Below are 14,543 nucleotides of genomic sequence, written 5' to 3' on the forward strand. Positions count from 1 at the left end.
CATGCTTTTAGTCCTTCCAGACAGCCAGCTCTTTACAATAGCTCTGTATTCAGGATACAGTCCTGTTTCCCCTCTCCCAAGGACACCAGCTTCCCAACACCAGCTCCCCATACCCTGCTGCAACAACATGCACCACACTACATTTTCCTAGTCCTTTCTGTGAGCCCAAGATTGCCAAGGTCCTGCTTAGCTAACTTGGAAAAAGACTTTGTCCTGCTCTAAAGCCAAAATGTGGTGGGTTGGAAACCATCTGTAGGGCTGAAATGACTCCGATGATTTACTATAGTGCTGGCACACGCTTGGCTGGCTTAAGACAAAACCCTCTCCCCCAGCACTGCCCTTTCTCTCAGGCAGCTTTGCCTTTCTTTGGTGCAGCAGCAGCCTCCAGGCAGGAACAGCTCTTGCCATTAAAGGGAGAAGCTGAGGCTTCACACACAGTAATTCATCTACTAATACACTGATAAAAAGCCCATATGAATGTGTGAATACAAGGCTGAAGAGACACTTTCTCCATCAGCTGCTCACATTTCCCAGTTCACACAGAGCAGCAGCTTCTGCTGGAGAAAGCCAGCCTGGGATGAGCAGGTCTTCACATGGGCTTCTCCAGCAAACCATTGCTCCTTCAGGTCCCATCCAATTCCCAAACCCATCTTTTCCCATTAAGGCTATCTTTGCAAGCTATCCCAGTGTGACCGGATTATATAAATGGTTCAAAACTTTAGTGATGGCCAAGAAAAATTAATGGGAAAACCCAACTTTTATGTCAGCATGCGCAATAGCAAATGGAAAATGCACTGTCTGAGCTGACAGCTCCCTGTGCCCTTAGGGATAGCATTGTAGTAGCCAGGCTTCATTTCCAAAGAGACTGCAACAAGCCAACTAGGACTCAAAGCAGCTGGTAAGCATGACTTTTCTTTTAACCCCTTCTTACTAAGTTCAGATTTTCTCTTCTTTTGGGATTGAATCAGACAAACACACTCCTCTGTTGCAATCAGTTTCCTTTCTAAGAGAGTTATTCTCAGAATAGCTAAAGAGTACTTTAAACCAAGAATAGCCCTTCTCCCTTAGACTCGTACTCCTGGTTTTGGAAACGCTACTTAGAGATCAAAACTCTCAAATCAAAAGCAGACAGGAACAACGGTGAAAAACCATATGGCAATGTGAACACTGCACTGGCACCTTATGATTGCATTCTTTCCTCAAAGACTCCTGGGAAGACTGGGTTTACCCCAAATCTCCCCGAGTCCTATCAGCTCCTTGCCAGAAACCTGCACTACCCAGATTTAAGGTGCAAGCCCCCTGGAATGTCAGCAAAAACTGTGCTACAAGGATTTACAAAGGCAAAAGAAAGATCAGCATAAGCCAGATTCCTGGTTGAAGAAAACAGTGGAGCTGGAAAACAGGTGGATTTTCTGTTCTGTATTTTGTGCAGAGAGGTGTGAGCTTGTGGGGGGGGTTTAATAAATAATTATAATTAATAATAATTATTAATAATCTATTTAATCGCATAATTATTACTATAGTGTTATGTGAAAGTTAAAATCTGAATTATGGTCTAAATCCCTATATTGCACTTATGAATGCATTGTTCTTATGGATGATACACTGCTTATGATTTCTCCTTATATATGAATAAGCTTCATATAATACATATGAGCTTTTAATATAGTGGCTGCCAAGAGAATAACAGAAAGCCACCGAGACTACTTAGTTCAACTTTGCTTGTCCAAAAGGTATAACTGGCATTCAAATATGGTAGATTATTTCATGTTACACTGCTGAGCATCAGACAGAAAGAAATGGGAAAGATAAAGTAAGGGGAGATCAACTAGAGATTTAACTCAGAGCTAACAGTCATAGGTTAAAACTTTCCTTTTGCAATACATCCGTATGCCAGAGAATTACTCCATTTCTCAAAGAAGCAAGCCACCGGCATTTGAGTCAAACTGTATCAAATAGAAGAAGACTTCTACTCACATATCAATACAGTTTTCTTCTGGGAAAGGAGAAAGCCAGATGCCCAGGGATGCTCTGGGACAGGCATCGCTTTGAGTCCTTCAGAGCAAGCTGGACAAGCATCTGTCAGTAAAACTCCTCGCAGCCCTGCTTTGGGCTGACTCAAATCTGTGCCACTTCTGACCATAAAGGAGGGTTTTAATTTGCATCCTCAAAAGAGCTGGTTCTGCGGCACACATTGCTAAAGTTTTGATATTTGCTTTCTAGGCAGTGTATGAGAAAGTGGAACTAGAACAAGCAAAATCACCAGGACACACAACTTCTATTGAACACTGTCATGTGTTAACACAGTTAAGGGATTCCCAGGCAGCCTGTGCTGATTATGGATAGTGCATTCATGCAGCTGAGTGGGAGAGGACTCACATGGGGGTACAGGGACACCTCTGCTTCATGCCATGGCAAAGTGGCCATATCAGAGTGTGCCCAAATATGCACACCCTCACTTGCCAAGCCAAGCCACTTTCAGGATTACAGACATCTGTTTCACTTGGCCACCCTGGTTCATGGACAATTGGTACATCCCTCATTGCAAAGGGGCATTTCGCTTCCCCAAGCACAGAGGTAAAGGAAAAATAACAAACAGAGAGAAATAAACCCCAAGAAATACAAGTGATGCAAATTAAAACAACCGCTCACTTCAACTGACCGATGCACAGCAGCCGCCTCTGGCCAGCATCCACCCGGCTTTATATGCTGAGAATGAGACATCATATGGAATGTCCCTTGGGTCCACTGTGTTCAGCTGTCCCAGCTGTGTACCCCCCAGTTCCTTGGGCACTCCCAGCCTGCTCACTGATGGGGTGAGGAGCAGAAAAGGGCTTGGCTCTGTGTGAGCACTGCTCAGTAGTAACTAAGCCATCCCTGTGTGGTCAACCCTGTTTCCAGCACAAATCCAAAACATAGTCCCATACCAGCTGCTATGATGAAAATTAACTCTATCCCAGCCAAAACCAGCACATTTCTTTAGCTTCCTTTGATGAAATCATGCAACAGCTAATGAGACATTATTTAAAGTATGACATTTAAATAGCTCACCCAGGAAAATCAACTCTGCAAAGGAATTGCTCTGAAATACCATTTTTCTTGGAAATCAGAGAGCTAAGGGACCCTAATGGCCATGCTGTTACTCACCTTTCAGTGCCTATTATGCTACCTAAAATCCTCCTAACAGGAGGTTTCAGGGTGAAATCTCTGCCCTGGAGCAGTATCACACAATAGTCATTTTAAAATATCTATTTCCTAAAAGCCAGCCCCAAAGCCCACCAAGGTCACATTGATTTCTGGGAGCAAAAGCCCCAGGCTGGCTGTAGGGCACCACTACTAACCTGTTTCTGGGGAGTTGCACTGATTGATCTGACTAGCAATGCAACCTGACCCTACAGTGCTTAGACACTGCACAACTTGTCTTCAAGATTTACAGAATGGTTAGGTTTGGAAGGGACATTAAAGCTCATCCAATTCCAACCCCCTGCCATGGGCAGGGACACCTTCCACTACAGCAGGTTGCTCAAAGCCCCATCCAACCTGGCCTTGAACCAAGATGCGTAATCCTCTTCCCATAATCAAACAACATAATTTGTGGTACCCTGGCATCTGCTGTACTTGGTCCCAAGATACAGCCATGCCCATGCAAAAAGCCCACAGATTGCTGGGCGCAACTCTGGCACTTGCTTCTCTCCACAGTGGAAGTGCTCCCAGGGGCCCCATCCTGGCTTGGCTCATGAGCTCACCCCAGCACTATGCTGGACACAGAGGAGTCTCTGGGGCAAGCAGAATTGGTTTCCTTTGGATATGTTGGTTCAAGCTTTAGTCTTCATGCCTCTCAATTATCAGAGTGGGGTTTTGCTCCTATTAACCTTTAAAGCTAACACAGTGCATGTCCACATCAGGAACCGATGATGAGGGGCTTCTTCCTGTGCTTGCTGCTGCTGCTGCTGGCTCCCCATTGCACACAGGTGGCTGCTCAGGAAGGCGAGCCAGAACCCAAAACTCCATGTGCCAACTGGATGGGAGGAGCGCCTGGCTACCCTGGCCACAACGGGCTCCCCGGCCGGGACGGGAAAGATGGAAAAGATGGACTAAAGGGAGAGAAAGGAGAGGAAGGTTGGTAAGGAACACGGGGTACATCCGTGCTGGAGCCAGAGGGCAGGCCCAGCCCTGGCAGACCTCATGCTCGGTCCATGCCTGATCTCTGATGGCTTTCGAATACCTACTGGGATGGAGACTCTACACCCAAGACAAAGAATTTGGCTGGTGGTTGTTTTTCCAGCTAATGATGTTTATCAGACACGCTCTGCACACAGCCTGGGGGGGGGCGAGTGGGCTTTCCACTTGCTGACTCAGCTCACATGGATGTTGAGGTCACTGCTGCTGAGCAGATCCTCGTGCTACACCTCCCTCTATGTTTTGGGCTGGTGGGTAGCAATTGCTGGCACTGTGCTAACAGAATTCCCCGTTTCCGCTCTGTCTCCCAGGTATGCAAGGTCCCAAAGGTGAACCAGGTGAAGCAGGAATCCCAGGGAAGGAAGGACCACGAGGATTCCCTGGATACCCCGGGCAGAAGGGGGAAAAGGGCGAAGGTGCCTTCATCTACCGCTCTGCCTTCAGCGTGGGGCTGACAGACCGAGCCCCCCACCCCAATGTTCCCATCCGCTTCACCAAGATCTACTACAATGAGCAGAAGCACTACGATGCCTCCACCGGCAAGTTCTTCTGCACCATCCCCGGCACATACTACTTCACCTACCACCTGACGGTCTACCTGACGGATGTCAAGGTCAGCCTCTACAAGAAGGACAGGGCAGTGATGTTCACCTATGACCAGTTCCAGAAGAACAACGTTGACCAAGCGAGCGGCTCCATCTTGCTCCACCTCAGCTCTGGGGATGAAGTCTGGCTTCAGGTGTACGGGGAAGGGGACAACAATGGCATCTATGCCGACAACGTCAACGATTCCACTTTCATGGGCTTCCTCCTGTACCCAGATATGGATGGCCGCTAAAGAAGGTGGTCCTGCTTGGGAAAGGAAGAGGTGGCTTAACCCCAGACGGTGCCCTGGAGCACTGGTGCTATAGCTATACTGTATTTACCCGATAACTGCCTTTCGTTGGGGCAACAATTGCCAAGGGTGGACCAATAAGTGAGGTTAATGAGTCACTTCCATGGGACCAAGAGTTTACTTCTACCTTGGGTCTTGCTCTCCTTGTGAAAACCTGGGCCAAGAGTAACTCTCAATATGGCCTAACCTCTTTTGAATTTAAAGATAAGAGAACAATTACATTTAGATATCCCATTCTAAATTTCCCTTTGTTAACCACTTAAATCCACTTAAACCAATGGTACACATTTCAAATTTGAGTAGAAGACGTAGACTACTCACAAAAGCCATCTCTGCTCTTGTTTTCAGCTGGAACAGATGGCTCCTTTTTTACCATTATAACTTGCTGTCCTATCAGGGCCTTTGGTTTCCACCCATGGTTTGTTGTCTCTCTTCTTTAGCCCAGATCCTTGAATATATTCAGGTTATTAACTTGCATTAATTTTAACCCTTTGATTTTCCTTCTATGTCTATCTTCTATTGTTACCTCTAACGTAGACAGCGAGCTTGTTCAGGGCAGGATCTTCTCTTTGGTTTATCTGAAAAGCCTTACGAACGCTGGTGAGATCACATATCAAAAGCAGCCCATTGACCATGTGGTTGTGGGGGTCCTGAGGTGATGACAGACACGTTGCCTGCACAGTTGTGATGCTCAGAAATGCCAGCAGCTCCCCTGCAAACACTCTGACGTCTGATGGGGGAGCAGAAGGTGCCTCAAGGATCTTGGGCAAAGGGAACCTCAAGGTGGAAGTGACCCTTGCCAAATCACCCACCACATGCTGGAAGTGATAGCACGAGTACTTGTCCATCCCAGAGGCCACCAGCACTGAGCACACGAGCAGCATCTCACAGTTTCCATCTGCAAGCTGGCAGGATCCTGATGCATCCCTTCTCTGAATAGCTCCCAAATGCAGTCAGAAGCTGAGATATAGCAAGCGGGTTTTCTACTCTTCTTACAGCTGAAGTGTGCCATAAGGTGTGTTTTGCACACCAGCTGAGGAGAGCTTCGCGTGGTGTGCTGCAGTGGGCTCCTAGGATGAACACCCCCAGGACTTGCCCCAGCTCTCAGCAAGGTTACCTTAATGGAGAAGAGTATTAAGGCTGGAACGAGCAGCAATCCCATCAAACTGCTCTCCAAGGAGCTTGCCTGACTATTAGCTAAAAGAGGATTTGGTAGTTTCTCAGATACATCCAAAGAAGAGTCCCATTATGCTTCAGAACAAGCTAACACAGATCAGCACTAATGTGTTATTACAAGCACAAAACAGCATTAAACGCTTCAACTGAAATAACTTCCAAGAGCAGCACTTCACACTCCAGTGAATTACTACATTACACATAACAAGAACAATAAAAAACTCTCTCAGTGAGAACAATCCCATGTTTTATTGTGTGTTATTGGGAAGGATTTGAAGAAAAGGATATTCTCCTTGCCTTGTACTTTGCAGCAAGGTGGGGGCAGCCTGGGCTGGCGCACACAGAGGGACAGCCCATTTTGCTTTCCCAAAGGCCCCCACCCTCTAGCTTTCATCAAGGCTTCAACATCTCACGCTATATTGCCTCCTTTTTGGATAACATCAGCTCTGGTTTCCAGATTGTTTCCCCAGAACTGCTGTGCCTAAATCTACCCTGACTGACCAGGCAGAGAGAGTGACTCCACCGGCCCAGGAGCTAGAGACAGTCACCTCCCCAGCACAAAATCCCAGTTTAAGCCACCACTCACCCAGAAAAAAACTTTGCACACCCAAAGAGCTACAGTCAGCCCCCTCCCAGCTCTCCCCTAGGGCAAATGCTCCCAGCAGAGGCTCATCCCATCAGCAAAGCAAGCACAGACACAGGGCAGGGCTGGCAGGAAAGCATCCCCCCCTCTCAGCACACAGCTCTGCCCCACTGAAGCCAGGGCCCCATTGAGGCTACAAGCCCTCAGGGAGTACTCATAGCCCAGGAACAACCCAGATACCTGTGTGTAGCATGGGTTTCCAGTCTCCACCTCCCTAGCTCTGCCATGCCAGGAGTACAAGGGCAGGCTGATGGTGGTAACCCAAGAGCAGGGAGCTACAGGACATCACGCTTGCCTTGTGCTGCTTTTAGGCAGAGCTGCAAATAGGGTTTGGGAGGGTAATGAGGTCCTTCAGTATGAGCTCAAGGGAGCTCCAAATGAATCCAGCCTTTTTCCATCGCTGAGTGGCTGTGTTTTTACCCTCCCTCCATGCTCCATAAACCTGTGGGATAGGAAAACATGGCCAAACAGGCACATATCCTAACTGATAGGCTGATCTTAATTATGCCTCAACACCAAGTAATCACTTGTGCCAGTAATTAACTGGAATTCAAATAGCAGCTGCACTAATAGCAGTGCACTAAACCATGAAGAACCACAAGAACAAGATAATTGCTCACAAGACTTGTACTTATTTGTGAAGTATAAACTCACTAGAGACTTGTCAGCATGGAAGGAGGCAAAAGGGTTAGGATAAAGTCCTGTATGTAGCTCATCAGCCACTGTACTTCCATACTGGAAATACAATCAGATTGAAAGTTCTCCCTTTGAAGCACTCTGGAGGAAACTAACACCGAGCAAGGATGGGAGCAAGGCTACCCACTTGTTTTTAGGATGTTTGTACTAGATACAGGTACATGATGAAAACACTCAGTCTGCCATGGAAATGCAGATCAGCAAACCTACCCACAGATCCTCCTTAATCATGCCAGGAGACCAGCCCAGTGTAATGCCATGGCTCTTTGAGGACAGTTGTGTGACCTTCTTACATGCAGGTGCAGTTTGTTACTTTCCAGCCAATCCAAGGGGAAGGAAAAGTTTATTCCACTGAAATGAAACCATTAAACATCAACACCTACCTCTTACTGTGTGGCAGGATTTCCACCCACAAGACAATCTGTGGGATCCCACCCACAAAACAGGACAGCTTTATGGAAAGGCATCAGGGAGGCACACGCAGGAGATCCAGCTGAAGCCATCCTCTAAACCCCTTTCAGGGAAGGTCAGGAATTAGAGCTGATTGGAGATTTCCTACACACAAATCGATTTCCCCATAAATAAGAAGTATTCACCAGAAGCCCCTATTTACCAGCTTTGTAAGACACTGCTCCTTTCTCCTGCGCTGAACTACTGTAGTAGCTTGAGGAAAAGGTTATAATTTGGGTCAGGATTCTGACCCCACTGCTTGGCAAAGACCACCTGGAGCAACTAGAAAAGGCAAACTAAATAAATCAGTCTAGAAATACAAACATGGAAGCAAATTCTTATGCCAAAGCCACCCCTGCTGCTAAGGACTGACTTGCATTGTGCAAGTGCTTTCCCAAGAACCCTGATGTGATGCTCACATTCCAGCCCCATCACTGACAGGGGCACTTGCAGAGAACAGGGATGCACTGTCATCTGCCCAGCGTGTTTCCATGTGCTGAACAACTGCATATTAAGAGCAGGAAGATGCCCGCCAGCTTCCCAACACCCTGGGGAAGCAGGAAGAACTCGATTTAGTAATCAAAATAAATTCCTTTTTTCTTGAGAAAAAGACCTTCCACTTCAATTATTGAAGTTAAATATTAAAAGCAAAACCTTTTAAGTCCCTGGGAGTTAACGAATTAAAAACCCAAACTCTAACCAAGCAAGCAAAACCCACTACTGCCACACTAGGCCTGAGCTTGCCTGTTCTGGCTCACATGAAGAGCAGTGGAGCACTGCATTCTAACCTGGCAACCAGCTCAGAACAGGCACTGCAGAAATACTGTATAGATGACAGCCAGCTTCCTTTCGCGTGGCAGCTTTCTCTCCTTCACAATGACTTGATTATTCTCAGCTCAAAATAGCCTGCACATTCTTAATTTCTAAGAATATACCATGACAGCTAGCAGCTTCCTGCAGAGAATGGGCCTCGTGAGAGTACTGAAGAGAACAGGCTGACATTTAAGTGTTTTGAAGCTATTCTTTTTCATCTTTGCTGCACAACTGGCTACATCCCTTCTGAAGCACTGTAGCACTTGGAACCTCATCCTGCCAAGACTCAGGCAGGTGGTGGGCTTTACACATTCATGACACTAAGCTTAGAACCTCCATCCATCTATTCAGACTAGAATCTTTATTTCAACATTGAAATAGTGAACAGTACCCAGCAACTTATGAAGTAATATACACAAGTCCAAGTGGGTGCAAAATGCTACTAGAACAGGCTCGTTCTTTCACTCAGGAACACCTATTATGAGTAGAGTCAATCTACACAGAAGGTACTGGAATCAAAGCTCAATAAATGAAATGGCCAAGGCAAGCAAATGTCCTTTAAATCAATTCTTATCAGAGGCATTAACATCTTGTGACTGTTTTCTGACAACAGGCTGATTGCCCAGAGATTGATTAGAGTGAAAGGCTTGGCAAATAACACATAAGCAAAGTGAAGCTGAAGGCCATTTGGTTCTTTGTGGAAGCATTTCTATATTAGCACCATCCCAAAAGGGACCCAAACAAATTACAGTTCCTGAAGTTCTTAGACATTCACAACTCTCCTTACAAAGAGGAGGCTATACACACACTCCTCATCTAGTCGCATTGCCAAGGATAGAGCTTTATACTTCAGACAGCTACAACAAACCAACCTTTGGTACCATCCAGCTCTGAAGAACGCTCCTTCCATTTCACTTCATCCTGACAGAACTAACCCACACCAGGTATCAGATTTAAGTGCAAGCTTAATTAGTGAGTTAACAGCTGAACTAACACCAAAGAACCACCTAGGACTCACAGCAGCTACAATCCAGAATGCCATCGCCTGCACACCAAGGCAGTTCATGAAATTCAGCCTCTTCATATGGAATTTTACAAACGCAAAAACTTTTACATACCACACAGAGCAAATTCCTTCCCTATAGGAGGGCATACCATATTTCTCAGGTGCCAGCAGCACTAGCTATGCTGCTTTTAAAATTGAAACATGAAAGCTTCACAAAAAAGATGTTAGCTGTACCTACCCTGAATGGGTAGGGCAGGATGAAAACTCAAGAGAGTTTTAGGCTGTATTGGACCAAGCACATTATTTGCTCTGTACCCAGTTTCATTAAGACAGGTTCCATTTTTGGATCAAGCAAGACGACATTACAAAACTAGAACCACTCGCCATTAGCACCTTCAAACCAAAGCTTCACAGGTTTTGGATATCTCTAAAAAGAGAACACCATTCATGCCAAAGAGCAACTTGTTCAAAATGGATCTGTATCACAGAATATACCTCCTGCTGTCAGCAAACCTAAGGCTCACGTTTCTTACAACTTAAGGGAGGCAAATGAAAAACAAAGAAGTTTGTACAAAACATGAGCAGGAAACACACCAAAACCAAGATGCCCATCTTCAGGAATCTGGGCATCAGCAAAAAAAAAAAAAAAAAAAAGTAGCTAGAAGAGTGAAGGAGGTAAAATTGCTTCTTAAATCTATTTCACCTTTTGCACCTGCCCAGAATGCAGCCTTCATTTACCGGCAGCAGCTCACTGCTCAAAATCCAGTTTGGAGAAAGCACAGCACCAACGTAACAAACAGTCCAAATGCAGATGGTACCACCCAGGCAAAATGTTTACATTGGTCTCAATGGGGAAAGCTTGAAACTTCTTTAAACAAAGCAAGGCCTGAAAACAAAAAGGAGACAGGCTCAGCAAGACTGCTCCTGCAGGAACAGGTTTTAATGTCAGACACTACACACAGTAAATGTCAGTATGCTGACTTTACGTACACTGCACGATGAAATGGGATGTTGAGAAATCCACAGGAACACAGTAAGTGTTCCTAAGTCCTACAGTTTTTATCGTGCTTCCATTTTTAAGCTCAGGGGCATACTGGCTGTTAAGCACACTTGCTGCTACATTTATGATTTCCTTTTTGTAAGGCAAACTCACGAAGAAAACCCAGCCAAACATGTGGAACAAATATGAGAGGAAAGGGTTTCATTCCAGGTGAAATTTAAATAGTGTGAAGTCTTTAAAGAAAGATGAGTCTCAGTATTCTTTCTGTTATCAATTTATGGAACACAAACCACACTCAAGATTAGATAAGATTAAACTCTTGATTCTGAAATAATATACTAAAAACTCACCTCTTCCTTTCTACGTAAGATTCAATTTGGTCACAGGAGGGTGCAAAATCAAACATTTCTAGAAGTGTTCTGAAAACTTGTGTCAAAATCTGAGCTGGCACCTTACAGACTGATTCATATACACTGTACCTCTAAGGATGAATTGTTACATTACCTGCTGCCCAAGAATCCTGAAATGATTTTCCTTCTACAATTCCAAGAATTAAATTACATTTTTTAACCCAAGCATTTTCATGGCCAAGGGCCAGAACATTTCTCCACTTAAAATATCAAGGTAAAAACCAGAAGTTTTATTCCTGTGCTTCCCAAATTTAAGTACCGAGGGTAGCTGAGCATCCATTTCCAAACAGAAGGCAACGCACACTTAATGTGACTTAAAAAGGAGAGTCAGACTATTGAGAACAAGCAACTATCTTAGCCCTAGATAATCCTGTATCATGGGATAAACAAAACTCTTCAAGGCAGCAATATCCCCTGCTGTGTACCTGTATACAATTTCCAAAAGCAACAGTGAATGATCTAATAAAACAAAAGAACCATTCTCTAAGGGAACTCAGAACACAGCAATATCTACTTTCAAAGTATAGCCCAGAGAGAGGGGTGGGTTTTTTTAGTATTTTATTGAATAAGCACATCAGCAGGTAAAAGGTTAAGAAAAATCTACACAGCTTCCTAGAAATAACAGCCTACAAATCCCTCCTTAGTTACCTTTAACCATCTGGTTTTGATATTTCCCAAGCAGCTTAGCCAGGTTTTTCCCCGCTCTGTGATTTTCCCATTCTGATTATTTTAATAAATAATGGACACCACAGGCGATCCTAGGGAAAAATCCACGTCTCAACACTGCATAGCTGGACAGCTAAGTTCACTGGATGTCATCATCATCAAAGAGATCTTCAAAATCTAGTCAGAAAAATAAGACGAGGTAGAATTAACCTTAGAAGTCTCAACCGCTACATATACACATACTCAAGTACAGTTCATTATTTGGTTTAAAGACAGAAATTAAAAGGTGAATTAGGTAAATGAGACTTATTGCACCATAAGTTATTATAAATGCAACATGAAAGTGGGAAGAGACAGAAGAAAGACACACACATATATATGTTCTATATCACACATAAATTAAATAGCTTCACTTGTACAATGCAAGCATTACGATTACATCCATAGAAGCAAAATAAAGCTTCAAATGAGGAGCTTTCTTAAACACATAATGCAGCCATCACATTGACCGTGGATCAATCACAATTCCCTGACCCCAGAACTAAGGAAGTACAGGCGTTATGTATGCAGCAAGTCTCAAATGAGACACTCCTGCAGAATTATGGCTTTAGGTCACAGTATCCAGGCTCCCACTTAGGAGTTGTTTTAAGATTGACACGCACATCTCTGATTTGCTGTAAAAATCCTTTCCTTAAAAAGCATTTCATCGCTGTGAAGGTGTGAGTAACATTTGTCTGTCAGAGCTCATCTCAGACTGGTGACATGTGGCAGGCTAGGCACAACCGTTGTAGTCATCTTTGGAAAGTACTCATGAACTACTCTGCTTTATATCTTCTTTGCATACCAAGCACAAACTAACAACATACCTGAAATCAAGTATTTTTTCTTACAGAAGGCAGCAAACAGTGCCATACAATAAACTGAGGATCAAACCTCATTTAGAAGAGCCTTAAGCTACCATAAGAATGTAATGCCACAGCTTGATGGCAGAACTTCATGGAAATACCTACTCCTGAATATGCTGTCTCCAACAAGGAGCTAAGTCCCTTAAAACTATTCAAGGCCATATTAATACTGAACTTCCTTTTTCACCTGTATTCTAAGTCATGAGCAACATGAGAAACCTAACCGATTTCAGATTTTCAACACCACCACAGCCATCAGATTTTCTAACATGCCTGAAATTCACTGTTGATGAAGAAATACATGCTTCAGATGTATTAAGAAAACACCTTAGTAACTCAGTGTAAGATGCTGTATATTCTATCCCTACGTGGCCAGATACATTGCTCTTCTCTCTAAAAGCAGCTGTGTATGCTTATATGTTTACAGTTAACTTACAAATGCAGAAAGCATATAAACACCAAAGCTTTAGTCTGCTTTAGATACACAGGCATGCATACCTCCAGCAATCTGAGACAAATTTGCAAAGCTCAGCCCACATTTTTACAAGCACTTACACTGTTTAATAGGAACTATTAGATATAAGGCAGAAGCTTTTCCCTGTGAGGGTGCTGAGGCGCTGGCACAGGGTGCCCAGAGGAGCTGTGGCTGCCCCATCCCTGGCAGTGTTCAAGGCCAGGTTGGACACAGGGGCTTGGAGCAACCTGCTCTAGTGGAAGGTGTCCCTGCCCAGGCAGGGGTTGGAAATTGATGAGCTTTAAGGTCATTTCCAAGCCAAAGCAGTCTATCATTCTATGCAAACAGAACAAGGCATTGCTCCTTGTAGTAACTAACACGCTAAATCGCCTAAAACCTCCAGGAGAGGAGAAACAAGCATTGTATCACCCACACACACCATCTAACGCTGAAACTGATGATAGCACTCACTAGAAGCGTGGTTAGAGAGACCTTCAGCGACTACAAAAGACACAGGATTAGGGAGACACCCAGCGAGGTTTGTTGTGATCATCTTCACTTTCCGCACCCGTTACCAGGCAGGCCGAAAGCGTTACCAGCCGGGCAGGCTCCGCGGTGCCCCGCTACTCCCCACCCCGGAGAGGGGCAGCGCTTACCGTTGAAGAAGTCGGCGTGCACGGCTTTCTCGTTGGCAGCCAGGTCCATCAGCAGCCCGGTGCTTCCTCCTGCCTGGGAAACACGCGCTGAGCAGCAAGGCCTCACCAACAACCGCTACTAACGGGCGGCCCCGCCACGGCCCCACGCACGCAGCCCCGGCAGCTCCCCTCCCACCCCTCACCTCATCGAGATCCACATAAGGGCCGGCTCCCTCAGGGAACATCTCATCCACCGCCGGCTTCATGACAGAACCTCAACACGCCTTCCCGCGCCGCCACTTCCGGTCGCGCACCGCCGACTTCCGCTTTAGCGCGGCCTGCGGAGCGCCGCTCTGCGCTTGGCGGTTTCGCGTCTGCCTTAACCCGGGGGGCGGGTCCCGCCGTTGCCATGGCGAGGAGGGCGGGGGGAGCAAAATGGCGGAGCCTGGCGAGAGAGCCAAGCCTGAGATGAGGAGCATCATAGAACCACAGGCTGGTTTAGGTTGGAAGGGACCTTGAAGCTCATCCGGTTCCAACCCCCTGCTACAGGCAGGGCCACCTTCCACTAGAGCAGGTTGCTCCAAGCCCCTGTGTCCAACCTGGCCTTGAACACTG

At 45.6% G+C, this 14,543-nt stretch overlaps 2 protein-coding genes across 2 annotated transcripts; one reads left to right on the forward strand and one right to left on the reverse strand.

The window, feature by feature from the left end:
- Positions 1-782: 782 nt before the first annotated feature.
- ADIPOQ (adiponectin, C1Q and collagen domain containing) lies at positions 783-5,017 on the forward strand (the record flags this gene model as incomplete). The annotated part of the gene is given in 5 exon segments (XM_080624306.1): positions 783-855; positions 858-880; positions 884-898; positions 3,906-4,119; positions 4,491-5,017. Coding segments are annotated over 5 exon segments (852 nt in total).
- A 6,801-nt stretch (positions 5,018-11,818) lies between these two features.
- COPS9 (COP9 signalosome subunit 9) lies at positions 11,819-14,242 on the reverse strand. Its single transcript, XM_080623318.1, has 3 exons — positions 14,132-14,242; positions 13,950-14,022; positions 11,819-12,111 (listed from the first exon to the last, which is right to left on the reverse strand). The coding sequence occupies exons 1-3, from the start codon at positions 14,192-14,194 to the stop codon at positions 12,074-12,076; spliced, it is 174 nt and encodes a 57-aa protein (XP_080479444.1). The 5' UTR covers positions 14,195-14,242; the 3' UTR covers positions 11,819-12,073.
- Between the last annotated feature and the right edge of the window lie 301 nt (positions 14,243-14,543).

This window comes from Psittacula echo (assembly GCF_963264785.1).
Source record: "Psittacula echo genome assembly, chromosome: 7".
In the NCBI taxonomy this organism is placed as follows: domain Eukaryota; kingdom Metazoa; phylum Chordata; class Aves; order Psittaciformes; family Psittacidae; genus Psittacula; species Psittacula echo.